Below are 25,603 nucleotides of genomic sequence, written 5' to 3'. Positions count from 1 at the left end.
ACAGTGGTTCCCAAACCATTTCCCCCACGGACCACTTGAAAATTGCTGAAAATCTTGGTTGACCTCTTAATAATTGTTCTACCTATTGTAGCCATTGTAATGCACTGTGATAGATCCTGTTTGATTTTTAACTGGATTTTATTGCAGCTTTTAATTCTTATTGTTATGAGCATGGGGGTTGGAATGGATGATCCCTGTGAGTCCCCTTTCCAGCCCCTGATTTGGAATCCTATGCCTTGGAATGAGGAACTCACTCTGCTTGTCAGATGAATCTCTCCTTTGTTAAACAAATAGAGTGGCCAGGTATGATAATGGGTCTGTCAGTTGCCCAGCAACGGTGAATGGGCCAGGAAGACCCTTTGTCATTGAAACTCTTCAGGAGGGCCACCCCCTCTCCTGGAGCCCAGGAGATTTTTGTAGTTAGTTGTGTCTTGAGAGTGCTTGGAGACTGGGGGCAGGCAGAGAGACTGGCTCTCTGCACCATAGCATTTGGGGTGCCTCCTGTAATACAGATGGAAAAGCTGGATATTGGACTGCTGATGCCTTGAACCCCTCCATCTTAAGCTCAGGTTGGAATGTGTGTAAATAAACAAACCATATTTCATAAAGATACCGCAGTCTCCGCTGACCTTCTTCCCAAAGGAAACCAAACCCTGGATGAGCGCAGGGACCCCTGAAATCTCACCGCTCAGAGATTGGGGAGGCGCAACATTATATATCATATTTTATGGCATATTTTATGGGCTCCTGCTGGGAGGAAGGACGGGATATAAATCAAATAATAAATTAATTAATAAATTTACAATTTGAATTCCATAGAACTCAAATGGCACTATAATAAAACACAATGTAAGAAACGAATGCTGATGAAAGTTAGAGGAAAGCACAAAAGCAGGACTACAGATGAATGTCAAGAAGACTAAAATAATGACAACATTTATGTAACTTTAAAGTTGACAAAGAGGACATCGAACTTGTTAAGGATTACCAATATCTCGGCACAGTCATTAACCAAAATGGAGACAATAGTCAAGAAATCAGAAGAAGGCTAGGACTGGGTAGGGCAGCTGTGAGAGAACTAGAAAAGGTCCTCAAATGTAAAGATGTATCACTGAACACCAAAGTCAGGATCATTCAGACCATGATATTCCCGATCTCTATGTATGGATGTGAAAGTTGGACAGTGAAAAAAGTGGATAAGAGAAAAATCAACTCATTTGAAATGTGGTGTTGGAGGAGAGTTTTGTGCATATCATGGACTGCGAAAAATTGGGTGTTAGAACAAATTAAACCAGAACTGCCACTAGAAGCTAAAATGATGAAACTGTCAGTGGCAGTGACAGTAGTGGCAGCAGAGAAGACACAAAGAGGAGAAAAACTTTGCTTTGTTCTTTTCACACACACCCCGCCCCCCAGCAACAGAAGTGGGGAAGAAACAAAGGGAAAAAAGACACAGAACTTCCCCTTTCACCAGGCGGGCTGGGGAGGAGAAAAGCAGCTATATTTATTATTATAAATAATAATAATAATAATAGATATGCCACTAATACACCAAAATGGCTTCTAAGCAATTTACAACGTAAAATCACGTATAAAATGCATATGTAATTAAAATATCCAATTATAATTCAATGAGCGCTTTTTTAATTAAAATATACAATAAAATGAACCAGTTAATAAAATCAAAAGTTCCAGTGCAAGGGAATGCTTGCCTAGACAGATATATCTTCAGCAGCCAGTGGAATGTAGTTTACAGCACCACCTGTCAGCGACCAGCAAACTGATGACAGCCTTACACAAATATAGACACAGGAAGATCAAATAAATAAATAATATATCATATCATAATCCACTCAGGCACCAGCTTAAAACATGGCCATTCATTCAAACCTTTGGAAGCCTCTAATATTTAGCTGGAATTTGTAGAAGTTCTGCAGCTTTATGATTATGATTATTCTGTGAAATTTTATCTGGTTTTATTTATGAATGGTTGTTTTCACATGACTTTTTAACATTGCTCTATAACTTGAGATCATAGGATAAAGGGTGGCTGATAAATATTTCCAATATAAATAAAAAATAAATAAGTAAATTGATGAAATAAATGTGTAACTCTTGCTAGGAAAATGTTGGGAGTGTGAACAAATGGGTCTCTATTAAACTGATGCAAGGGGTGTGAAAGATCTGGTAGTTTTTAAAGGCCCATAAAACTGGGAAAGTTTGCCTGAGTATGGTGGCCTGGTTTACAGAAGCAGCAGGGCCCTGAAGTGCTTAAACGGTGTATCGTGTTTCACAGTGTAGATGGGGGTAACACACTGTGGAATTATCTCACATGTAGCATAAGCTCCTTGCAAGCAGAAAATTAGCTCAGCAGGGAGTGGACTGGGCTGATGTGCTAATTTTTTAAGTTGCAGGGAGGATTTTACAAAACTGAGGTGAGCGTTCAGAAATGTGATTCTCCCACTTGCAACCTGAAGTGTGCAGCCTGTTTTATCACCTCAGGAATTTACCACCTCATTCTGCTGCATGTATAGGCCAAGTTGCCTAGGATTGTTATGCCAGCATACTCAGTGTACCGTCCTTTGCTGCAGTCTTTTTTCAGCCAAAGATTCTACTGTGTGTTTGTTTAACCATAGCAGATTTCCACCATGAGTCATGTTATGAAATGCAGCATGCACTCTCCAAATGCCCGAAGCCAATCTCCATCTTGAGCCATAACGCTAAACAAACAGGCAGGCGAAGACTAGCAAGAGGGAACAACACCAATTCCAGTTCAACTGCAGAGAAAAGGGAAGAACAGTGACTCCGTAGGACTTGCATCCAAGTTAGCTATGTCAGGGGGTCATTTCCACAGTGTCCTGGTGACAGGAGCCAATCGGGGCATCGGGCTGGAACTGGTGAAGCAGTTCCTGGGACAACCTGAGCCTCCACAATGGGTCTTTGCCACATGCAGGGATGCACATGGCGAAAGGACAGGTGAGAGCCAGGAATTTCTGAGCTGGTCATCCTTTTAGGAAGTGACACTTTTGGACATCAGATTTCTGAATGGGAGAGAACGGAATAGGCTTGCAAGAACATTTGTTCCACCACCCTTGGAAGTTTTGAGGGTGGAGGCCTGGGAAAGAGAGCATTTTCTGTGGCAGCCTCTAAGTTGCGGAAATGTCTCCACACAGAGCTGCACCTGGCATCTTCAATGCTTTTGCTGTATGCTGAAGATGGACCTCTTTACCCTTCTTTGAGGCCTGAGATATATGTTGTTAGGATCCACCCTAATTCTTCTGATTGTGAATTATTTTAACTGATTTTAATATTGTATTTTTACATTATTGCAACCCTCCCTGGGACCTTATGGTGAAAGGCGGGTAAGAAATCTTCATAAAATAGCAACAGCAACAATTTGCCAGCACTTTCTATCCTTCCTTACTGGCTAAAGCTGACAGGTCTTAGTAATAAAAATAAAGCTCTCTCTGACTTTGGGTTGCAAATAATCTATCTGCCTCTTTTAAAGAGAGAGTGCCCCAGATAAACCACTGTGCCTCTTTCTTTTGTTCCTATATTTGCCTGGTGGGGTTGAGGAATGTCTTCTTAAAATTTGTGTGTGTTTCCATAGTTTTAGGGTTCATCTTCCCTCCCCGGAGTCTCTAGAGAGATGTGTGTGGTAGGAATTGATGCATGATCTTTATTTTGCACAGGCATGAAAATGCATGTGTAGGAACACTATGGCCCCATCTGCACTATACATTTAAAGCTGTTTCATACGACTTTAAATGGCCATGGCTTTCACCAAAGAATCCTGGAAACTATAGTTTGTTAAGGATGCAGAGAGTTGTTAAGAGATTCCTCTTCCCCTCTCAGAGCTACAATTTCAAGAGTTCCCAGGGAAGAGGGATTGGTTATTAAACCACTCTGAAGCTGTAGCTCTGGAAGGGAAAAAAGGGTCTCCTAAGAACTCTCATCACCCTTAACAAACTACAGTTTCCAGGATTTTGGAGGGGAAGCCAGGACTGTTTAAAGTGGTATAATACTAGTTTAAATGTACAGCACAGATGGGACTGAAATGACAAATCACTTCAAGGCTTTAATTACATGCACCCTTGTTTCAGCGTGGTGTAGCGGTTAAGGTGCTGGACTACGACCTGTGAGACCAGGGTTCAAATCCCCCCATAGCCATGAAGCTCACTGGGTGACCTTGGGCCAGTCACTGCCTCTCAGCCTCATGAAAACCCTCTTCATAGGGTCGCCATAAGTCGGAATTGACTTGAAGGCAGTACATTGACATTTTTACATTTTGTTTCCAGAATTCTGAAATGTATTTTGAGGAAGGAATGGAGTTCATTTCTCCTGCAGCTGAGGAAAGAGTCACCGAGCCTCTTGTGCTTTTTGTTTGTTTGCAAGAGATATGAAACTACAGTTCCCATGATTCTTTGGGGGGGAAGCCATGGCTGTTGGTATGATATTGCTTTAAATGTATAGTGCAGATGGAGCCTAAGGCAGCATCGCGCAATGCATCTGATGTATTGCAACTGCTGAACCATGGTTTATATCAGGGGTGACTAATGTGGTGCCCTCCAAATGTTGTAGGACTACAGCTCCCATCATCCCTGACTATTGGCCATGTTGGAGGACCACAGGCTACCCGCCTGTAGCTTAAACTCTTGGAGAGCAATTATGTTTTCCCAGCATGTCTTTAGCCATAGCAGCCTGTTAGCCTGGGATTCCCAATATGCTGCCTTTGGGCACCACTCTGCCCAACAAGGCTCCCCTGTCCCTCCCTAATGTTTTTTTTTTAATTTGAGGCTTTGGAGGAGGGTTAGTTGGGGAGATTTCCTGCTTTTTTGGTCTCTTATTGGGAGGGATTTGCCTGGAGTTTTTTTGTCAGTGGGGTTCAGAGCATCTCTAGTTTTTCTTCTGTGAGATGGATATTTTGTGCTGATCACAAGAGTTTCTTAGATTTCCCAGTGTTTCCCCAGGCCCAAAAGGACTCTGCACTGAGGCATTTGCAGCGTAAATGAATGCAGCAAACAGAAGGTGGAATGCAGCCTCGGTAGGGTGTAATCCAGAGGTGGCTAACCTGCGGCCTTTCATATGTTGCTGGACTGCAGCTCTCATAGAATAGTAGAATCATGTCTCTTGACCTTTGGCTCTGCTGGCTGGGGCTGATGGGAGTTGGAGTCCAGCAATATCTGGAGGGCCCTCACAGGTTCTCCATCCCAGCCTTACTGTCTATGTGTGCTCAGGGCCTCAGTGGGCACAGGTCCTTTGTAGCACAGTGGCCTGTACACTAGACATCTTGCAACTGATGCTGGGCTGTTGCATGGGACCGGACTTTCACAGAAGAGCCCACCACCACCGTGCTTCTAACTGCATGCAGCAATGCAGAATAGGAGCATGGGCCTCGCCTTGTGGATGTACCCTTGGGAATCATGCAACCAGATGACTTCAGTCACATATATACTTATACTAAGTATATACTAACTTGTACTAAGTCAGACTGTGGGTCCATCTAGTTCAGTATTGTCAACACAGACTGGCAGCAGCCCTCCAGAGTTTCAGGCAAAGGAGGCTTTCCCAGTCCTGGAGTGACCAGGAACTGAGCCTGAGGCCTTTTGCTTGCAACGCAGATGCTGTGCCACTGAGCTACAGCCCTAGACTGAAGGCGCATCTAGTCCAGCATTCTAGGAACGTAGGAATCTGCCTCTTACTGAGCCAGAGCTTTGCTCCATCTAGCCTAGTATTGCCAACATTGACTGGCAGTCAATTTCAGTTTCAGGCATGAGTCTTTCCCAGCACTACCCAGGGAGATCAGGAATAGAGCCTGGGACCTTTTGCATGGAAAGTATGCACACTACCACTGAGCTGTGGCCCTTCACGATCTGTACCAGAAGTCAGTGGAGTCCTTGGGGGCATGTGGCACTGATTCAGTCTCTGCAGAGCTGTATGTATATAATGCATGGCATGGAGAATGTGGAGAAGGTTTCCTCCCTCTCTCCCAATGCTAGAACACGTGGACATCCAACGAAGCTGAATGTTGGAAGATTCAGGACAGACAAAAGAAAGTCCTTCACATGGTGCACAGTTAAACTCTGGAACTGGCTCCCACAAGAGGCAGTGATGGCCACAAACTTGGATGGCTTTCAAAGAGGATTAGACAAATTCAGACAAGGTCATTGGTAGCTACTAGCCATGATGGCTGTGCTCTGCCTCCACAGTCAGAGGTGGTATGCTTCCGAATACCAGTTGCTGGAAACTGCAGGAGGGGAGAGTGCTTTTTGTGCTCATATCCTGCTTGCAGGCTTCCCTTGGGCATCTGGCTGGCCGCTATGAGAACAAGATGCTGGACTAGATAACCTGGTCCAACAGGCTCTTCATATGTTCTTAATTTTCTGGCTCTCGTGGCAGCAAAAAGATATGCGTGAAAATGCGAGGCCAATGCCTCGTAAAATGTGAAAAGCCAGAGGACCAGCTAGAGTAGAAGGCTCCTTCTGTGCCCTGTATTCTGCTTGTTCTGCTTGAAGAAAAACAGAATGGTTTAAGCAAAATAAGAGAAATTATGCAAATATGCACACGCTTCAGAATTTTCTTTGTCCAGCATTTGACATTTTTAGGGCAGCATCTAGACAGCCTTGAGGGTTTGCAGCTACCTTGCCTGTTGCAGTTTTCTCCCTAACTCCCTTTTCTCATTTCAGGAACTGCGCTTGCTGGCTTCCAGACATTCCAGCCTTGTGATCCTGCAGCTCGGTGTGTCTTTAATTTAATTTAATCTTCTTCTGTTTCCGTTCTTTAAGCTGATATGGTGTTTCTTTGGCAACTCTCTGCCTTTGTCCCTAGGGATGGTTAGCTCTGCAGACACCAACATGCCCTCTGGCTCCATTTAGGGTGAATAGGTGAACGTTCATTAAGTCCTCCTGTCAAAACCTGTTAGCTGCGCTGCAGGCACAATCCTCACCTCTATTTGCTCTCTTCTTTTGAAGAGTTGTGCTTTTGAAGGGTGGTCTCTCTATAAAGGTGGGAGGCTCAAGGTAATCTTTACTGGCTCAGCCTCTCCCCACCTGGTGCCCTCCGTATGTTTTGGGCTGCATCCCCCTTCAGCCCCAGCCACTGAGGAAAGTGATGGTAGGAGAAAGCATCCTTGCAGAGGTGCCAGGCCTGCCTGGATGGTTTCCCCAAGAAGCTAAGCTATTTGCAGGTAAGGAAGAGGAAACTGGGTCATTACTTGCAAGCAAGGAAAGGGAAACAGACACAGGACACAGATGCAAAGGGAGAAGAGCAGCTGGTCAAACAAAACAAGGAAGAGCCCCCACCACTGAAGGGAGAGTTGGGGAGGAGGCAAAAGACCAGCCCAATGCATTGCTAGCCCCTTTTCTTAAGCCCCTTTCAGACTGTCCCTATTTTGCAGGTGGATTCAATGGCAGACTGGCAAATTTCGGCTCCAAATTTAGTGGATTTGGGACTCTTCTGCAACAAACCCACTTTTAAAAAAATCAAGACTTTTTGCAGTAAGGAAAGTAACAGAAAATGCTCTGGGAAGTGTGAGATAGCAATTGCTTGATGCAACATTGTGTACCCTCCCTGGAAATAACTCAGATTGAATGCTCGATAAATAGTCTGTGTCGTATAACCTCCCTGCAAACAAATCAATAAAAATGCTCAACAAACCCGTTTATCTAGAAGTGACCTCAGTTTGAAATCACTCATAGGAATGTCCAGTGACAGTCTCTTGCAGCGAAAATAACAGAGACTTGTGACATCTTAGCAACAAACAAATTTATTGTGTCAGAAGCTTTTGTGGACTACAGTACACTTCTATCTTATGCACGAAGTGTTATTCTGAGTTAAAATTCTCCAACCCTCCAAAATGAATATATTGAGAAAATGTGCACACAATAATTTTATAAATTAGGGGAAGCGTACAGAACAGCAGCATCTTAAGGGAAAATTATTTGGAAAAATGTGTGCACTATGTAAAATGCATATAAAAATGGATGCATTCAGAGAAATGTGCCTGGAAATGCATACAATTCTTCAGGAAGACTTTTAAAGCAAAATTCACAAACCAATGTAGAAATGGGCCAAAAGACTGGAAATAGGGGAAACTGAAAGGCACAAAAATTGACATTTGATGTATTTACTACATTTGTATCCTGCCTTTCCTCCAAGGAGCTCAAGGAAGCACATGATTCTCCTTGCTCCATTTTAGCCTCACATCACCCGTGAGGTAGGTCAGGAAGAGAGATAGTGATTGGCCCAGTGTCACTCAGTGCCTCATACCCGAGCAGGGATTTGGACTCCTGATCTCACACTGTAAGCACTATACCACACTGGCTCCATCCCTAGTTAGAGGGGAAGGTTTTGGATTTCATTGTCTTTTGAAGTCAAGCCAATGTAAAACTGCCCTGTGGTGGCACAACCTTTGAAAAGAGTTTGTCAGGCTTGTAGAGAAATGAGAGTACTCTTTTTATGTTCTTTACAAAGGATTAGACAAATTAATGGAAGATAAGGCTGTCAGTGGCTATTAGCCATTAGCTCTGCCCCAACAGTTGGAGGCAGCATGCTTCTGAATACCAGTTGCTGGAAATTGCAGGAGGGGAGAGTGCTCTTGCACTCACACCCTTCTTGTGGGCTTCTCATTGGCTTCTGGTTGGCCACTGTGAGAACAGGTTGCTGAACTAGATGGCTATTGCTGGATCCAGCAGGCTCCTCTTAACGTTCTTATAAAAGGATTGAAAAAATGGACATGGGCTGCCTTCAAGTCGATCCCTATGAATAGGGATTTCATGGTAAGCGGTATTCAGAGGGGGTTTACCATTGCCTCCCTCTGAGGCTAGTAGTCCTTCCCAGCTGGTTAGGGCCTGCTCAGCTTGCCACAGCTGCTCAAGCCAGCCCCTTCCTTGTCTGCAACTGCCAGCTGGGGGCAACTGGGCTGCTTGGGACTATGCAGTTTGCCCACGGCTGCACAGGTGGCAGGGTGCATAACCCCTCACTGAGCCACTCACTGTGGGGGTGATCTTTAGCTGGCCCTTGACACCCAGGAGACACAAGCGGGGATTTGAACTCACAGACTCGGGACTCCCAGCCAGGCTCTCCTCCCCACTGTGCTATACCAGCTGTATAAAAAAGGATTAGAGCATGATTATTTGCCAGGCCCAGACATGTACCTTGAACGGGATTATTAAATTTGTGGCAGTAGCTGTCAATTCCAGATTAACTGAGACCAAGATTAAAAGAGGCCAAGTGCTAAGAGTGTAGCTGTTCTGGCATGTCTGCATTAAACTCCTCAGGGTTTATTTTTTGGAAAACACAGTATTGTTGATTACTCATTCTCTCTCCCCCCCCCCGTTAATTGTACTGCTGATTTCTGGAAGTTCCATGAGATGTGCTTGCATTAGCAAAATGTTGGAAGATTCAGGACACACCCAAAAAGGACTTCTTCACAAGGCACATAAACTATGGAATTTTGAATTAATTAACCATTATGACAAATGAACTACAAATGAGACGAACCCCAAACCACTGTTGGGTTCATGACAAGAAAGCAGTCTTTCTCTCCAGAAAGTTTATTATTTATAATTATCTATATTCCTTTTGGTTTTTCCATTGTTGCTCTGTATCCACTTTTTCCTTTCCTTTCTGTTGTCTTCTCCATCTGCTTCTTGTCCTCTTGCCACGTGTCCGAGTGACTTTCCCTCCCCTTGCTCTCTCCCAAATTCTATCCCCTGCACATCCTGCATCCTCAGAGTAGGAGGCATTACTTGAGCTAGACCATTGGGCCATCCCACCCAGTGCTGCCTACGGTGACCGGCCGAGGCTTTCTAGTCTTGGCCAGATAACCCTTTCCCAGTCTTGATACCTTAAAACATTTTTTAAAGGTGGGATGCGGAGGTGCTGGGGTGGGTGAGCAAAAGAATGAATGCAACGAAACAGGGAGGGAAGGGCCATAGCTCTTTGCCGTGCAGAAGGTGCCAGCAGATCAATCCCCAGGGCCCAGCATCTCCAGACAAGCCTGGAAAAGTCTCCTATCTGAAACCCTGGAAGGGTATGAAGGGGGATATAAGTGTCCTAAATAAATCAATGAACTAAGCAGCGCCCATGAGAACTCCTGTGTCGTCTTTCCATAGAATCCACAGACGAGGAAAGCATCAGGGCTGCCGCGAAGGAAGCAGAGGTCCAATTGGCAGGAAGCGGACTCAATCTGCTGATCAACAATGCTGCCATCATGCCACCAAGCACCCTGGAGTCAGTAACCCAAGAAGATATGCTGAGTGTCTACCATATCAACACTGTAGGACCAATGCTGGTAACGAAGGTAGAGCTTTGCTTCACTCTTTGCTACATGCAGCAGCCATTCTTTTGGGAAAGGGAGAGACCAGCAGGTGCAGAGAGGTGTAGAAAGGGTCCTGCTGGGTCCTTCAACTGTGGTGTAAGCCTGTGTGGCTGTTTCCATACTAGACCTCTTTAGCACTCTTACGGCACTGCTTTTCTGCAAACTACAACCCAACCTTAATAAAAGCTGAATTACAGAACTGGGCTAAGTTGTATACTACCTTGAGTTATTGAAATGATCAATGTAATTTTAATGTTCAGATACACAAGACAGTGAAAAATCGTGTTTGTTATGCAAGCTTTCCATCTCTATATATGTTTGTATATGTAATTATATTTTAATTGTGTATTTTGGTTATTTTCAATTATTTTCAATTGTTATTGATTAAATTTACATTAAAATTATACTAATCATTCAAATAAGTCAAGCCAGTATACCAGTAAGCCCAATTTTGTAATTGCTTCTCTCAACCAGCTCAAAGTATAAACAGTCATTCAACACATTACAGTATCCAGCAATGGCCTTCCTGTGGCCAGCATCCTTCTATGTATTTAGTCAAAAGCAAGTCCCATTCAGCAAAGGTCCCCTGCAATTACAAGCTGCTCACAGCTTAATTTTCTTACATTTATAACCTACCTTTCTTCCATCATGGAACCCAATGTAGCATGCATGCATGACCTGAGCCAGACCTGCTTTGCTTCCGCAAGGTGGTGGCCTCAGCTGTCTTCAGACCATACTCTGGGGCTTCCACTTCTGTAACTGTCCCTGTTCACAGCAGCATTACTGATTAACAGCTTCTTAACAGCCATTTAATTAGTGAGTTCCCTATCCCTTGCAGGGTGGGGTGAATTACCCTGTGTGATTTTGTAAACTCCTTGGGGGTGGGGTGGGGGAGGGGTCTGGCCTCAAAATAGTCTGAAAAGTCCCATGTAAATTCATGGCAAGATGATTGCTGATGAAGAAAAAGAGGGGCACAAATCTTCAGGCCCTCGTGGCCACATACACAGGCTGGGCCAGCCAAAAACAGAGTGCAGCACCAAGGACTAATGGCCTGGGAAGGAGAAGAACTAGCTGCCTGTGTTTGTGTTTCTCTATAGGCGTTTCTGCCCTTGCTGAAGGCAGCTGCGGAAAGGAGGAAGGGGACAGGGCTGAGCTGCAGCAGGGCTGCCGTTATCAACGTTTCCACCATTGGTAGCTCCATTGGGAACCCCCCCAGCATGGCCATCTTTCCAGTTGTCTCTTACCGCTGCAGCAAGGTAACTCGGACAAAAGCAACCCCGCTGCCATCTGTGGGCACTTATTAGTGCAAAGGTGCAAGGATCAGTAAGAGCTGGCAGAGCATTGCTGCTTACATGACCTGCGGAGGGGAAAGGGCGAAGTGGCAGCGAGGCTGGTGTGAAGGAAACACAACCACTGAAGCCAATCTGGTGCTCCTGGGGTGCACGCACACTGGGCCAACCTCACCATCGCCTTTCCCCTTCTCCTCACCCTCTTGGTATGCTAGTGATGGCAATGACAGGCCCACCAATCACTACTGGATAGGATGAACAACAAGCACCTGGGCACTTAAGATTGCAGCCTAATGCCATTTACATGGGAATAAGCCCCTGGATTCAATACGACTTGCTTCTGAGCATACATGGTTGGGATTCTGAGAACAAAATTGGCTGGACTAGATTGGCTGGTAGTCAGATCCAGCAAGTCTCTTTTTACAATTTAAGTCACATAGCACCAGCACAGTAAGTGTTTTAACAAAACAACAGTGGAAGATACATTGAAAGAGGAGAATCTTCTGCCTCTGGAAGGAGAGCATTCCAGATGTCTGGAGCTGCAACTGCAAAGGCCCTGTTTCTTGTGCAGGCCCATCTAACAGCCATGTAAGATTGAACTTTCAGCTTCAACATCATGGCGGCAGGAGTAACAGCTACGGGCGAGGGAGCTCCACAACAAACAGCTTTTATGCGGTAATTTCTCCCTTGTTGGAGGTTACAATGCATTGGAAAATATGGGGTAGCCTCCCCCCCCTCTTATGTCACCACCCTCGGACCCGACCTGGATGCCAGCTATCAGAAATACGATGTAAGACTTTCACCTACGCTGGGCCGCCGCCGCCGTTTCCTGGTTGCCGGATCGGAGCTGGGGATGAGCTGCAGCCCTTCGGCGAGCCTGGGGCTGCGGCCTCTATTCGGGAGACAGCGTTGTTCGCCGCGGCAGTTTTTCCGTTGGCTGCTGGGGTTGGGGCGCGCCCCTGCGGCCTCCGTTGTCCTGCCGTGCTGGCCTTGCTCGTTTCGCCTTGTGTCGGCCGCGTTTTGCCTCTCATCGCCTTTGCTTTTGGCTTCTCGGGGAGAACTTTCCTGTTGGTCGCGTCTTCGTGGGGCCTGTTTGTGGCGCCTCTCGCTGTTTGCTGCGCTGGATGCTGGATGCTAAGAGTGAGAGGAGATGCCGCTTTCGGTTTCGCAAATGACGCACCTTGTGGACTATACGGGCCAGAAGCTTTATTGAACTTTACTGTAGTAACCTTTACTTGTTGTTTTAGTTTTTTTGATGTTTTGATGTTGTGATACTTATATATTATGACTTTGTACATCGCTCAGAGTGGCTCGGTTTCCAGCCAGATGGGCGATAAATAAATCGCAGAAATAAATAAAAGAAAATTGAGGCTTCGGAAGAGATGTACTGACAGATCCCGAGTGCTGCAGACAGGAGGGGATATTCCCTGAAACAGACTTACTTTTACCGTGAGGCACCAGACCACTGAGCTACAGCAAGAGCTGCCGTTTGGCTGGCGTCCAAGTCTGCAGTGTACCTTGCATACCAGGTCATCCAGCCGTGACTGCAGCACACAGTTGGGAACTGGCACCCACAAGGTGTGAAGGTCACCGACTTGGATGGCTTAAAAAGGGGATTAGACAAATTCATGGAGAAGGGCAAGACTGTCGAGCGGCTACTAACCACAATGGCTGTGTACTACATCATGCCATTGGCAGTATGTCTCTATTAGTTGATGACAATCAAAAGTGGGGAAAGGACTCTTGCGCTCAGGTCCTGCTTGCAGGCTTCTCAGAAGGAATCTAGTTAGCCACTGCGAAAGCAGGAAGTTGGATGAGATGAGCCTTTATTCAGTAACTTCTGTGGTGCTCTTGCTGCTTTTTCCTTTCTTCAGACGGCGCTGAATATGCTCACGCGGTGCCAGGCACTGGAGTACAAGGACAACGGCATCCTGTGCGCTGCAATCCACCCGGGCTGGGTGAAAACAGATCTGGGAACAGACAAGGGAGAGTTGCCTTTGTGCTTTATCATTAGGCCAGGATGTGACAAAGGAGTCTGGAGGGATGGAGGAACAAGCAGCACAGCTTACAGGCCCACATACTGACTGGAGGCAATGACAAGCAGGCATTTGGCAGCGTAGCTCAAACCAACCTGCAAAATCCAGCCTTTTGCACACAAGTGGCCAGGAAGGAGGTGACTGGGGTCTTTCCCTCTACCATATCCCCCATTCTCAGGATTCTTGTGTCCTTTGTATTTCTTGCACTTGCCCTCACTGTATTTATTATGATGTCTGCTTGCTTAGAAGTGAACCTATCTATCCAGCCCAATAGAAGGCAAGCTTGTGGGAATCTGAAGTCTTGTAGCCTTGGCCCCTGGAACCTCTTGTAATCCTACTAAAGTTTATCTATCTGCCACTTTCCCATAATTCTGCTCAAAACAGCACAGAAACAGCAAGCAGCACATCAGTACATAGGTGCTTCTGAGCACCTTGGTGTGTTTGGAAACAGCCCACCTTCCCATGCCCAAGGGGGGCAGATCTGCTGTCCTCATAGCAGGTTTTTGTTTTTTCAATGCAAAAAATGTGTTTGTATAATGCAGGCAGAGCTGGCAGTGGAAGAAAGTGTGTGTGGGATCATTGAAGTGCTTTGCAGCCTCTCTGAAGAGCAAAACGGTCGAGTGGTGGATTGGCTGGGAAGGCCTGTACCTTGGTGAAGCTAGGGGCTTTCATGGCGACATTGCCTGAAAGAACAGCGGTTGGGTCTCCCTTTGCAGGCAAGAGGGGCTGGAGGCAAACTCTGTTCTGGGTGGGTAAGTGTTTTTAATTGTTGTAAACCGCCCAGAGAGCTTCGGCTATGGGGCGGTATACAAATAAATAAATAAACTCTAGCTGCCATGGAAACAAATCACACGTACTTCATAACCTGCCCTGGCCCTCCATCAGTCCTTCCTAGCCATATACATGCACCAGAGACTGAAACACATTGCATAGTTAGACAGTAGGGATAAAGAACCCAGGGAGTGGCTGTAGCTCAGTGGTAGAGCACCTGCTTTGCATGCAGAAGGCCCCAGTTTCATTCCCTAATTTCTCCAGGCAAGGATAGGGAAAACTACCCATCTGAAATCCTAAAGAGTCACTGTCAGTATAACACTGAGCCAGATGAACCAATGGTCTGATGCACTATAAAGGCAGTTCCTTAAGTTCCTATGTACTGAAACTAACAATTCCAGTCTCTGTAAATAAGTTACTTGCAGTTGCTTGCTGTGCTCAGAAGTAGTGTCAGTCTTTCAGTGGGAATCACTATAGAATATTGGGAAGAGCCACAGACAGCACCTATTTCCATAGAAAGTGAATGAATCATCTTTGGGAGTACTAACTGCGAGAGAAGGAAAATTAGTCTCTTCTGAATCAGCAGTTACCCACTGCCCATTGATAACAACCACAGACAGATTCACCAATCACAAAAGACACATCGCTCCTTGTACACAAAGATCAGGAGGGATTTTATTAGCTAAAATACCAAATGCAAAAATCAAAAGTGTGAGTAGAAAAATAAATGATATGAGCAGTCGTGTGCTCCCTGCCTTACAAAGATTTGTTCACATTTGCCACGGCAGTTAGTGAAAAACAATGACTCAGAAAGAGCCTTGATATAGCAAAGTTGGATACTCGCCATGAAATTGGGCTCATGGTTGCAGTTCTTGAAAAGAGCTCATGGAAGAGAAGGTGTTCCTTCAAAGCACCTTACCCTGTGGCAGAGTTCATAAAAACAGTAAACGGCATTGATGCATTCACCTATCTATCCCCGTTTAGGCTCTGCTGTCATTCAACAGGTTTAACATTTAGTAATGAGGTATTCCATTCTGATATTTCATTTGGATTGGTAAAAAAATGGGAATCCAGGAAGCTCTGCAGTTTCCCTGAGCCCCCCCTCCCTTGTTTCCTGATGATTATGGAGTTATTGGATATCGTTCTTATTAACAAGCTAGTTGGCCCAATTATGAGTTCAGAGACAGGGAACCTGGGGACCTCCAGATATTGCTGGACTACACCCCCCCCATCCCTGACGGTTAGCTATGCTCCAAATGGGGGTTGGAGTCCAACATCTGGAGGGCCACAGGTTGCCCTGGCATAGCTGATGTGGAATGCTTTCTCTGCGCGCTAAAGTTGTGATCCAAACGGTTAGGGCCAAAGGAACAAATCTGAAGGTGGGGTACATCAGAGGAACAGAAAAGGGAAGCCCCCCACCACCAGCTGCTGGTTCAACAAGAAGTTACAAACTCGAATAGATGTTAGAGAGAGAGAATTAGCATACCTTGCCTTTTTTCAGATCCAGGAAATGTGAAAGTGGCAAATTACAGCTACAAAGTGCTCAACTGTTCTTAAGGCATGGAAAGCCACAACCAAGTGGTTGGAAATATCATGATGAGATCAGAGAATCAGACCAATTAATCCTAATGGTTACATACAAAAAGACAGACAGCCTTTCCCCAACTAGCTGCTCTTTTGTCAGCAACTCAGATTTAAATCTATGCAACTGACAACATTAAGAGCTTTTACTGCTTGGAGATGGTGGCAAAGCCAATCACTTGACCCGAACTCTATAATGGTCGCTGGAGAGGGGAACCAGAGAGCAGGGCCTGTTCAAAAATATATAATCCAAGTTGTTATTGGCAGGATTATCTATTTTAAAAAGCCTAACTGATCACCACATTTAGAGCCATTTTAAACAATCAGGGAAGCTTCCCCTCAGAAAGCATGGGGGGGGTGTTTCAAAGCATACCACGACAGCCTTTCTGTAAGAGTGAAATTGTCTGTAGATTTTGACAGGAGAGGCATTTTTTAAACAAGCAATTCCCTGTTTGTATTGTAAGGATGTAGAGTCCCATGAGAAGCCTGTACCACATCTCCCACTCCTCTCCAACGACCAGTAAACTTCTGGAACCTTTCCCCCAATTATCTCGAGGAAGCACTTCTGAATTTCCAGATAACAGGTCAGGACTCTGCATAGGATGGCACCTGAGGAGGAATAAAGGACTGGCAAGTGTAATAAGACTGGTGAAGGGGCAAAATTGCCCAGGCACTTGTAGGGTCCGAAAAAAGATCCAAGCCCCCAGCAGGAAGCTCCACCTGCAAAACAATACATGCTCCTATATGCATACTTCTAAAAATTCAGGCCAATATTAAAAAACAAAAACAAGATTTAAGACAACAGATGATCACAATACTCTTCATGTAAAACAAGCGTTAAGAAATATTTCACATGGAATCTGCACAGCCTAATAAAACAGGATTTTATTAATAAGGGACCATCCCAGCATTCAGAACTAATTATCATAGCAATTACTGGATTTCATCCAACTACTGTTTGTTTCACAAAGAAGGGACATGTTGACAACCTGCATATTCCTGTAGAACTGCACTTCAAATCCATCCTATGTATCTGAGGTAGCAATAAAGAATTTTTCCTTTTGTCTCAGCCTTTACTGCAGTCTAAACACAGCACTGACTGGAACCCAAAACGTTTCTTGCAGGAAGAGCCATCTGACATCTCTTCTACAGCTTCCAATTCACATTCTTTTCTATGAAATGGTTTAAAGTGCATCTCCCTGGCAGGAATCAGATTTGGTAGTGAGGTTCCTCCAATGGAACCATCCTAGGATGGAAACTGCCTAGGATGTTTCGGTTACTGTAAGACAGCGGCGTCATCACATTTGTTTACTGAGTTTTAAAAAATTACTCTAAAAAAAGCTTGGCACTTAAGGTTACAAAAACATTTACAAAATATAAACCCAGTATTGGCTGAAAGCTTGTTCAATAGCAGAGGCGGATGTGAACGTTTCCAGGATACAAGGCAGTGCTCCAGAAACATTTAGGCCAGGGCCAGGGAACCTGTAGTCCAACAACCTCTGGAGGGCCGCAACTCCCACCACCCCGGCCCTTGGTCATGTGGGCTGGGGCTGATGTAAGTTGGAGCCCAACAACATCTGGACTGTCACAAGGGTCCCCATCTCTGATTTGGCCTTCCTTCCACCTCCCACACGCACACACTCTTCTTGTATTGTTTGACCAAAAGAGAATTGATCCAGATACTTTGCAACAGTGCCTCACTTGCAGTTAGAAAGCAACCAGGTTTGTGCTAGAATGTCATTTGGAGTCCATAAGATGCCTTTGTGGAACAATGGCTTTCCTCAGGATTTTCAGCTGCTGGGTCAAGGATGAGAGGGGGCCACTCCAGACCGCTAGAAACAATTACTGGAGAAAAATTGCATTGCTCCACTAGAAATTCTCCTGAGCAAGCCTCAGTGAAATGAACGGAAGCTATGCAAGAGCATGGGAGAGCTCTTCTACAGCGCCTGCCCTTTTCAGTGGGGCTTACACAGGACTCCCTCATGGATTGTGTCCCTTGTACTCTTCACCCCATTTCCTGCATGCTGTTCTGTTCGCATTGGCTTCTGATCCCCAACATGATGCTAAAGGGTGGCTAATATCCGTAAGTAAGAAATTATCACCACACAGAAGGTCTGTCCAACTCCTAAAGTCAGGGCTTCAAAGGGGATCATCTCTTTTCCAGCAGCTCTGTAAACACCAGCAATTGCAGCACCTGTTCAGGAAGGGACAAAAAGGTTCTTCACATGCTGGTTGCAAATGTTCCGTCAACTCTCTGTTACTGCATGATAATACACAGCAACAGAGATAAAAATCAGCTTTCGTTAACTTCTCTTATGACTCCAGCAGTCTCCCCCAACCTGGTGTTCTCCAAGTTACTACAACTCTCGTCAGCCCCAGCAGGCATGACTAGGGGAGCTGTGCTTTAACAGCATATGGAGGAGACCAGGTTTGTGGAAGGCTGGCAGGCCAACACAAAATCACCATGCTGGATCAGCGGTTACTTTTACATTTTAAACTGCTTTTCTTCCAAGGAGCTCAGGGCAGCATCTGTCATTTCCTCTCTCTCCCCTTTGATTCTTGCAACAACCCTATGAGGCAGTTTCGGCTGAGAGAGATAGGCAGGCCCTAGGTCACCCAGTGAGCTTCAGGGCAGAGTAGGGCTCTGAACCTGAGGCTTCCTAGTCTAGTAATAACTGCTACACTACACTGGCTAGTGTGAATACAAAATGGTAATCAGAAAGCAAGGCCCAATGGGGATAACGATCTGCTACTGTTAGCACCCAGCATCTGATAGAGACATGTATTGTCGCTTAACATAGAGGTCATGTTTCTGGCTATCATAGGCTGGAACGATGCAGTGAGTAGCAGAGGCAAGTCTGACAACCCGAAGATGGTCTCTTGCATGCAAGGGTGAGGTGGTAGATGAGAGGAGAGTGCTTAAACCTTTGCTCTCCTCCCTGCTTTTCCCCATCTGGAAGACCCCCGGTCTTGGAGCTGGGCTGAGTGGACAACAGCTGGCAGGATGGGTGGGGTTTGCAGAAAAAAAGCAGCCTTTGGAGGAAGGATCAAGCAACTCCCATCATCCCCATGCAGCACAGCTGCGCTGGCTGGGGCTGATGGGAACTGCAGCCCCAAACACCTAGAGGGCACCAGATTGTAAGAAGGTTGCTCTGCTGTAAATGCTCCCTCTTCCAAGCTGGACTTTGTGTGTCTGAGGCAAACCTTACACTGGTAAACCCATATTTGTTATCTGACATGCAAGTAAGAAGATGTCCTCCCCCTGCCCAGCAGTCTAGCAAAGTCATGTTTCAAACAGCCAACATACTTGTTAACGTCCCGGCAGCGATCGGCCCCACAATGCCCATCAGCAGGATGCTCACCGACATGAACCTGCCGTATCTGTGCCGCCGGAGGGTGAAGAGCGCCAGGAGCCCTGCGGGGATGTGGAAAAAGAGAGACGACACCAGTGCCCACAGGAAGACGCCATACCACATTTCTGCAATGAGAGAGGAGATGAAAGGAACGTAAGAACACATGAAGAACCCTGGAGCAGCTGGATCAGGCCAAAGGGGCCCATCTAGTCCAGCATCCAGCTCTCACAGTGGCCAACCAGTTGCCTGTGAGAAGCCCAGAAGCAGGACCTGAGCGCAACAGCAACTCTCCCCACTTGTGATTTCCAGCAATTGGCATTGAGAGGCACACTGCTTCCGAGAGTGGAAGTAGAACATAGCCATCATGGCTAGTAGCCACTGATAGTTTTGTCCTTGCCTAAGAGGCAGGATTTTGACTAACAGGTCTTCAGTGGCTGGCCTGTGAAGTGTTATCTTCAGGCCCCACCACAATTCCAGATACCAAGTCTTCATATCCACCCAGGTTATGCTATTAGAGAGCCTAATAAGGCACCATCAGTTGCTAATTTGTCACCCTGGGCTCCTTCTGGGAGGCAGGGCAGGATATAAATTTAACAAATAAATAACAAATAAACAATACTCATTCTTCAGCATGACAGAAGCATTATAAAAAGCATTCGCCCACCTCCTTCATGATATGTTAAGAACAGAAGAGCCCTGCTGGGTCAGCCCAAAGGTCTATCTAGTTCAGCATCCCATTTCCCACAGAAGCCAGCCAGATGTTGTTGGGAAACCCATAAGCAGAATAGGAGGGCAATGGCTCTCTTGCTGTTGCTCCCCACCAACTGGGATTCAGAGGCAGCATACAGCCATCATGACTAGTAGCCATGGACAGCCTTGTTCATTAGTCTTCAAAAGCCCCCTGAGTTGATGGCCATCGCCCCACATCTTGTCATGGTGGATTCCGTTGCTGTAACTATACACTGTGCGGCAAAGAACTTCCTCTTGTCTGTCCTGAATTTGCCCCCATTCGCCTTCACCAACTAGTCTTTTCAGTTACAACAGAAACACCAAAGGCAATTTATGTCAAACTTTACAAAATAATCAAACGAAACAACAACAACCAAGAATAGGAACAGCTAATAAAAATAAGTAACCCCACCCCACTCCACTGCTAAAGCCGGGGAAAACAGACTCATGCCTCATCCTGGCAAAAAGCCTGTCTTTGTGCAGCAACGGTGGTTAAGCATCTCATGGATCTGACAACTTATCAACTCAAAGTTGCTGCAAGAACCTGTTGTTTCTGCTGCAAGAGGCTTCTTTGTTCCCCCACTGAAATCTGTTACATTAAACCAGGGATGAGGAACTATAGGCCTGGGGACCGAATGCAGCCCTCCAAGTTTCTCTGTCTGGTTCTTGGGACTCTCCCCAAGCTATGGCTGTTCAGTGGTGGCTCCCTGTTTGTGGAATGATCTCCCTGGAGAGATGTGTCTGTCTCCATCACTATTGACTTTCAGAAGGAATTTGAAAACATTCCTGTTTACCCAGACATTTGATGGCTGAAGGGGACTGTTCCGGGCAACTCAAAGATCGCTGATAAAAGAATCTTTTAACAGCATTTTAGAATACTTTTAACTGAAATTGTGTTTTGGAACATTTTAACTGTTTTTAGTATGTTTTTCTTTTTCTTGTTAAATTGTTTTGATTGTGTGTGCCGCCCTTGGCTCCTTCAGGCAGAACAGGATATATATATATATGCCGCTGCCTCAGGCCCCTGAATGGCCTGGTCTGCACCCTCCTTAAGTGCTTTTGCATGGCTGGGACATGTGCCTGAATGTGTCCTTGAACTGTGATAATGTCTCTTGCTTGCCTTGGTGAAGGCTGGAAAGGTGCGCACATGGGGGAGGTTTTGAGTGGCTGGGATGTAGCCTACCATATAAAGGTGGGAGTCACATCTGTTGCTACAGCCACTTTTATTTTTGCCTCTGGTCCCCAACCCACATTGGCATGGAGTCCCCAGAGTGTTGCTCTCTAGGAAATGTGGCCCTCAGTCTGGAAAAGGTGCCCCACCCCTGCTTTAGATGTGTAATTGGAACACAGGAACGTGCAGAGGCAGTCCATTGGTCCCTTCAGCTTAGCGCTGTCTGCGCCAGGTATGGGCAGACATAAGAAGAGCCTGCTTGATCAGGCCAGTGGCCCATCTAGTCCAGCATCCTGTTCTCACAGTGGCCAACCAGGTGCCTGGGGGAAGCCCGCAAGCAGGACCTGAGTGCAAGAACACTTTCCCCTTGCATGTCTGATGCAAGACATGAGGCTTGCAAGATCTACTTTTTTTTCTAGAACCAAGAAATCCACCAACCAGAATTAAAGAATGCTGAGCCCTGGAAATGGTTTTGACTATCAAAACTGAACTGAGCTCATAGTCCTCCCACATGGAAATCCACTCCTGGTGACCCCAGGCTTTCTTCATTTCAGCAGCATAATTTGAACATTTTGTCACTGCTCCTGTAAACCGAGGGCCAGCCCTACTATTAGGCAGAGTGAGGTGGGCACCTCAGGCAGCAGATTTAAGGTGTCATGGAAAGGCAGGAAATCGTTTTATTTAATTTATTATTGCTGCCCTTTACAGCCAAGAAAGGAGAGAGGCACCTGTGAGATTTTTCTGCCTCAGGTCCCAAAATAAATTGACTAACCTTGGGTACCGGTATACCTTGACATCAGAGGGGTGGGCTGCCATTTGCTGTTGCAGTGACTTACAAATGGAACTCCCTGTCCCAAGAGGTTACATTATCTTCCTCTTTACTTGTGTTCTGCCAACAACTGAAAATTTCCCCTTTTAAAACAAGCTTTTGACTCTACTACAGCTCATGGTATTCACTGATTTAGGCTGCAACACACCTGGGAGCAAGTCCCATTGAATCCAATGGAGCTTGCCTTTGAGTAGACATGTACTGGATTGCACCCTTAGTGTATCTCATTTGCTTTTTGCTGCTGGCTTTAGTTTAAAGTGACTAGACTACAGTATTGCTGTTTTTTAACTACTAGCTGTTTGGAGCGACTCTTCTGTGCGTAGTAAAAACAGGGCATACGTCTTTTGAATAAATAAATTTGCTGTTCCATCTCAAGCAGTAAAATGTCTTGGGCTGGCCCTGCTGAAAACCCTATGAGTCAGAAATCTTTGAAGATCTCCTACAAATAGATCCCGATCTCACCAAACCGATGCCCTCCAGCTGATTTGGACTACAGTTGTTGGCTGAGGCCAATGACAGTTATAATCCAAACCAGCTGGAGGGCTCCAGGGTGGCCTATGCATGAGCGTGAGCAGCAACCTTCCCAAGTCTTTCCCAGCCCTGCCTGGAGATTCCGGGGAGTGACATCTACTTCCCTTCACAGCAGCGTCCCCGAGGACAGCGCCCTCCTCCTCCTCACAAGTGGGATGGGATGGGACGAGCTGAGCCGAGCATGTGCAGAGTTCCTTCACGGCCACCCATAATGCCAGAGGGGCTTGGGAGACAGGCCTGAGGGAGCCCCGCTACCTACCTGGGAACTGGCAGAGGGCGGTGGGGCAGGCGGCTCCAGTGATGTTACCCGAGCGAGGCACCAGGCGGAGGCTTAGGATCTGTTGCCAGAGTCCCCCCGCGGCAGAAGGAACCGACCCCGTACTGCCGCCTCCGTCTCCCTCCATGCCGCCGCCATCAACATCCGCTCCTCCAGAGCCATAGAGAGGAAACCAGCCGGAACTTCCGATGGGAAAGCGGCTATTGACCAAGATGCTCTATTCTCACCAGTGTCGCTCTAGGCAGCTGCATCTCTTTGACGAAGGCCGCTTTCTCATACGAAGTTGAGAGGTTGGTGACGCAACAACAATAGTTCGACTTATTATAAAGTTATGTTCGAATTTGAAATACATTTTTAAAAATTATATAAAATTAAAACAGAAAATTTGATGTTTTCAGCAACTTAAAACACACGGACGGTTTACAGTGCAGTCCAATACATGTCTACTCAGAAGGAAGCTCCATTGGGTTCAATGGGACTTACTGCCAGGTAAATTTGTATTGGATTGCAACCTAAAGCCATCATTGTATTAACAGCGGGATCGTATGAGTGCCTTCAATGGGACTCACTCCTAGGTAATATATCAGGCTGAAATCCTAACCCCATTTACCCAAACATAAGCCCCACTGAATTCCGTATGACCAAATCAGATTCACACCATCCATTTAAAGTTCTTTCATTCCACTTTGTGGAGAATTCTGGGAACTGTAGTTTGTTAAGGGAGCCAGGAATTGTAGGTCTATGAGGTCAGCATCTTTACCAAACTATACTTCTGATTCTTCATGACTGTTACAAGTGTATAAAAGTGCTTTAATTGTATGGGATGGACGTGATAACTGTCACACAGTTAGGTGGGAAAGACCTTGTCCAAGTGGTTTGTATGCCTGATATCCGCCATGCCCCCTCCATGATGAGCTTCCGCCAGACCTTGAAAACCTGGCTCTTCAGGCAGACTTTTGGGGCAGGTTAGGTTTTAGTGTTATTGTTGGAATTTTAAGGTTTTAATGTGAATTATGTTTTTATGTTGTACGTCGCCCAGAGTGGCTGGTAAACCAGCCAGATGGGCGACTAATAAATTTAATAAATAAATTAATTAATTAAACTAAACCTGGAACAGACAACCCTTCAAAGAGGGAACTCCTTCAAACATAGGACTGTCCTTGGGAAAGAAGGGCACATGGGCACCCTAGTTGTGTTAACTCACTGTGGCAATGCCAAGAAAGAGTCTTGTGGAAGCAGGAGACCCTTCTTTTATTAAAACGTTGCATCTTTGGCAACATAATCCTATGCTTTTCTACTCTGAAGTCTCATTGAAGTCAAAGGATTTTACTTGTTTGTAATTACTAATTAGGCATCTGTAAGACTGTAAGTTGTAGTCTTAGAGCTTGCTGGGGTCTTCTTCCCTTCTCATCCCCTTTTTGTTACATATTTTGTTTTCATGTCTTTTAGGTTGTAAAGCAGCAGGCAGGGACTGTCTTGTCTTTAATCTGTATAGTACTTAGTAAATTTTAGGTAACCATTTCCAAAGGGGTAGCCATGTTTAGTCTCTTGGAACAAAAACAGTGAAAAGTCTTATAGCGTCTTAAAGATTAACAAGTTTTATTATGGCTAAGTTTGCATGGACTACAGTATGATGAAGTGCACTGTGTTCATAACAGTAATACAGTAGGGCCCCGCTTTACAGCGTTCCGCTTTAAGGTGTTCCGCTGATACAGCGGCTTTTGTTTTCCATTTTAAAGGGTTTTTTGCGCCGTTTTCGCATCATTTTCGTGCGACGCGGCCCATTAAAGTCAATGGGTTTCTGCTTTACGGCAGGGGTCCGGAATGGAACCCGCCGTATAAGCGGGGCCCTACTGTAACAATGCAAAAATCAGATGGGCAATTAAAAAATTAATACAGGGGCAGCGCCAGACATGACTGGGCCCTTGGGCACTAGCCTGCCCCTGGCCCACAGCATGGTAAGCCCTAACACCACCTCCCAATACTGGCGGCATGGGGATTAAATAGGCCCTCCCACCCCTCTTACCCCCTGCGCCAGTGTACATGCCCACACACTGTGTGTGCAATGCCTGCCAACACCCAATGGCATCAACAGCATCAATTCGGGTGATGGCAGGCATGCGCTAACACAACAGATATGTGAGGCAGGCACCCACCTGTATTGGGGGTGTGTGGGAGCTCCCACTCTGTGATTTGCTCCACCCTCCTACCGAAAGGAGGGGCCCATCAGGGGCTCTTCCGGGCCATAGGAGCCCTTGGCTAGGGCACAACCTGGCCACCTGCTAGTGCCAGAGGCCTGGGACCATAGGTCTGCTTTGCATTCAAAATGCCCAAGGTTCAATCCCCATCATCTCCCGATAGGACTGGGAGACAACCCGACCTGAAACTATGGAGAGCCGCTGCCAGTCTGTAGACAGTACTGAGCTAGATGGACTAATGGTCTGAATCAGTATAAGGCAGCTTCCTATGTAAAGTATTTTTTAGCATTGATAAAAACTAGGATGCTCGCTGATATGTGGCTCTGTGAGTGGCAACCCAGTTTAGCTTTATAGCGGGAGTGAAAATCAGAAACAGCCAGAGATAAGAAAACTATGCAGACATGTGAACCAAGGGCTGGTCTCTGTGTTGTCCTTCTCTTTCAGGCGATTGTTTATGTGATTTATTAATGGGCAGATCTTTGGGAACCAAGTGTACTGTAATCATTTTAGAATTTTG

General features: G+C 45.9%; 2 protein-coding genes across 2 annotated transcripts; one reads left to right on the top strand and one right to left on the bottom strand.

Moving 5' to 3' along the window:
- Window positions 1-2,740: 2,740 nt before the first annotated feature.
- LOC133369104 (C-signal-like) lies at window positions 2,741-15,435 on the top strand. The gene is made up of 6 exons (XM_061594012.1): window positions 2,741-2,967; window positions 6,676-6,738; window positions 10,116-10,303; window positions 11,419-11,577; window positions 13,485-13,593; window positions 14,187-15,435. The coding sequence occupies exons 1-6, from the start codon at window positions 2,832-2,834 to the stop codon at window positions 14,300-14,302; spliced, it is 771 nt and encodes a 256-aa protein (XP_061449996.1). The 5' UTR covers window positions 2,741-2,831; the 3' UTR covers window positions 14,303-15,435.
- Window positions 15,068-23,119, bottom strand: TMEM170A (transmembrane protein 170A). The gene is made up of 3 exons (XM_061594011.1): window positions 22,871-23,119; window positions 19,306-19,476; window positions 15,068-18,192 (listed from the first exon to the last, which is right to left on the bottom strand). The coding sequence occupies exons 1-3, from the start codon at window positions 23,013-23,015 to the stop codon at window positions 18,062-18,064; spliced, it is 447 nt and encodes a 148-aa protein (XP_061449995.1). The 5' UTR covers window positions 23,016-23,119; the 3' UTR covers window positions 15,068-18,061.
- Window positions 23,120-25,603: the final 2,484 nt, after the last annotated feature.

Source organism: Rhineura floridana, chromosome 13, assembly GCF_030035675.1.
Source record: "Rhineura floridana isolate rRhiFlo1 chromosome 13, rRhiFlo1.hap2, whole genome shotgun sequence".
Lineage (NCBI taxonomy): Eukaryota > Metazoa > Chordata > Lepidosauria > Squamata > Rhineuridae > Rhineura > Rhineura floridana.
The sequence above is the reverse complement of the archived record's forward strand: the minus strand, read 5'-3'. Positions and strand labels throughout refer to the sequence as shown.

What these genes read in the sequence shown, in the direction of transcription:
- TMEM170A (XM_061594011.1), bottom strand. Translation starts at nt 23,015, where the DNA reads ATGGAGGGAGACGGAGGCGGCAGTACGGGGTCGGTTCCTTCTGCCGCG. An exon ending in CGCCCTCTGCCAGTTCCCAG is followed by an intron (nt 19,477 to 22,870) that starts GTAGGTAGCGGG and finishes CTCTCATTGCAG; the next exon opens with AAATGTGGTATGGCGTCTTC. An exon ending in CGCTGCCGGGACGTTAACAA is followed by an intron (nt 18,193 to 19,305) that starts GTATGTTGGCTG and finishes CTTCCTGAACAG; the next exon opens with GTGCTGCAATTGCTGGTGTT.
- LOC133369104 (XM_061594012.1), top strand. Translation starts at nt 2,832, where the DNA reads ATGTCAGGGGGTCATTTCCACAGTGTCCTGGTGACAGGAGCCAATCGG. An exon ending in ATGCAGGGATGCACATGGCG is followed by an intron (nt 2,968 to 6,675) that starts AAAGGACAGGTG and finishes CTAACTCCCTTT; the next exon opens with TCTCATTTCAGGAACTGCGC. An exon ending in TCTCTTACCGCTGCAGCAAG is followed by an intron (nt 11,578 to 13,484) that starts GTAACTCGGACA and finishes TCCTTTCTTCAG; the next exon opens with ACGGCGCTGAATATGCTCAC.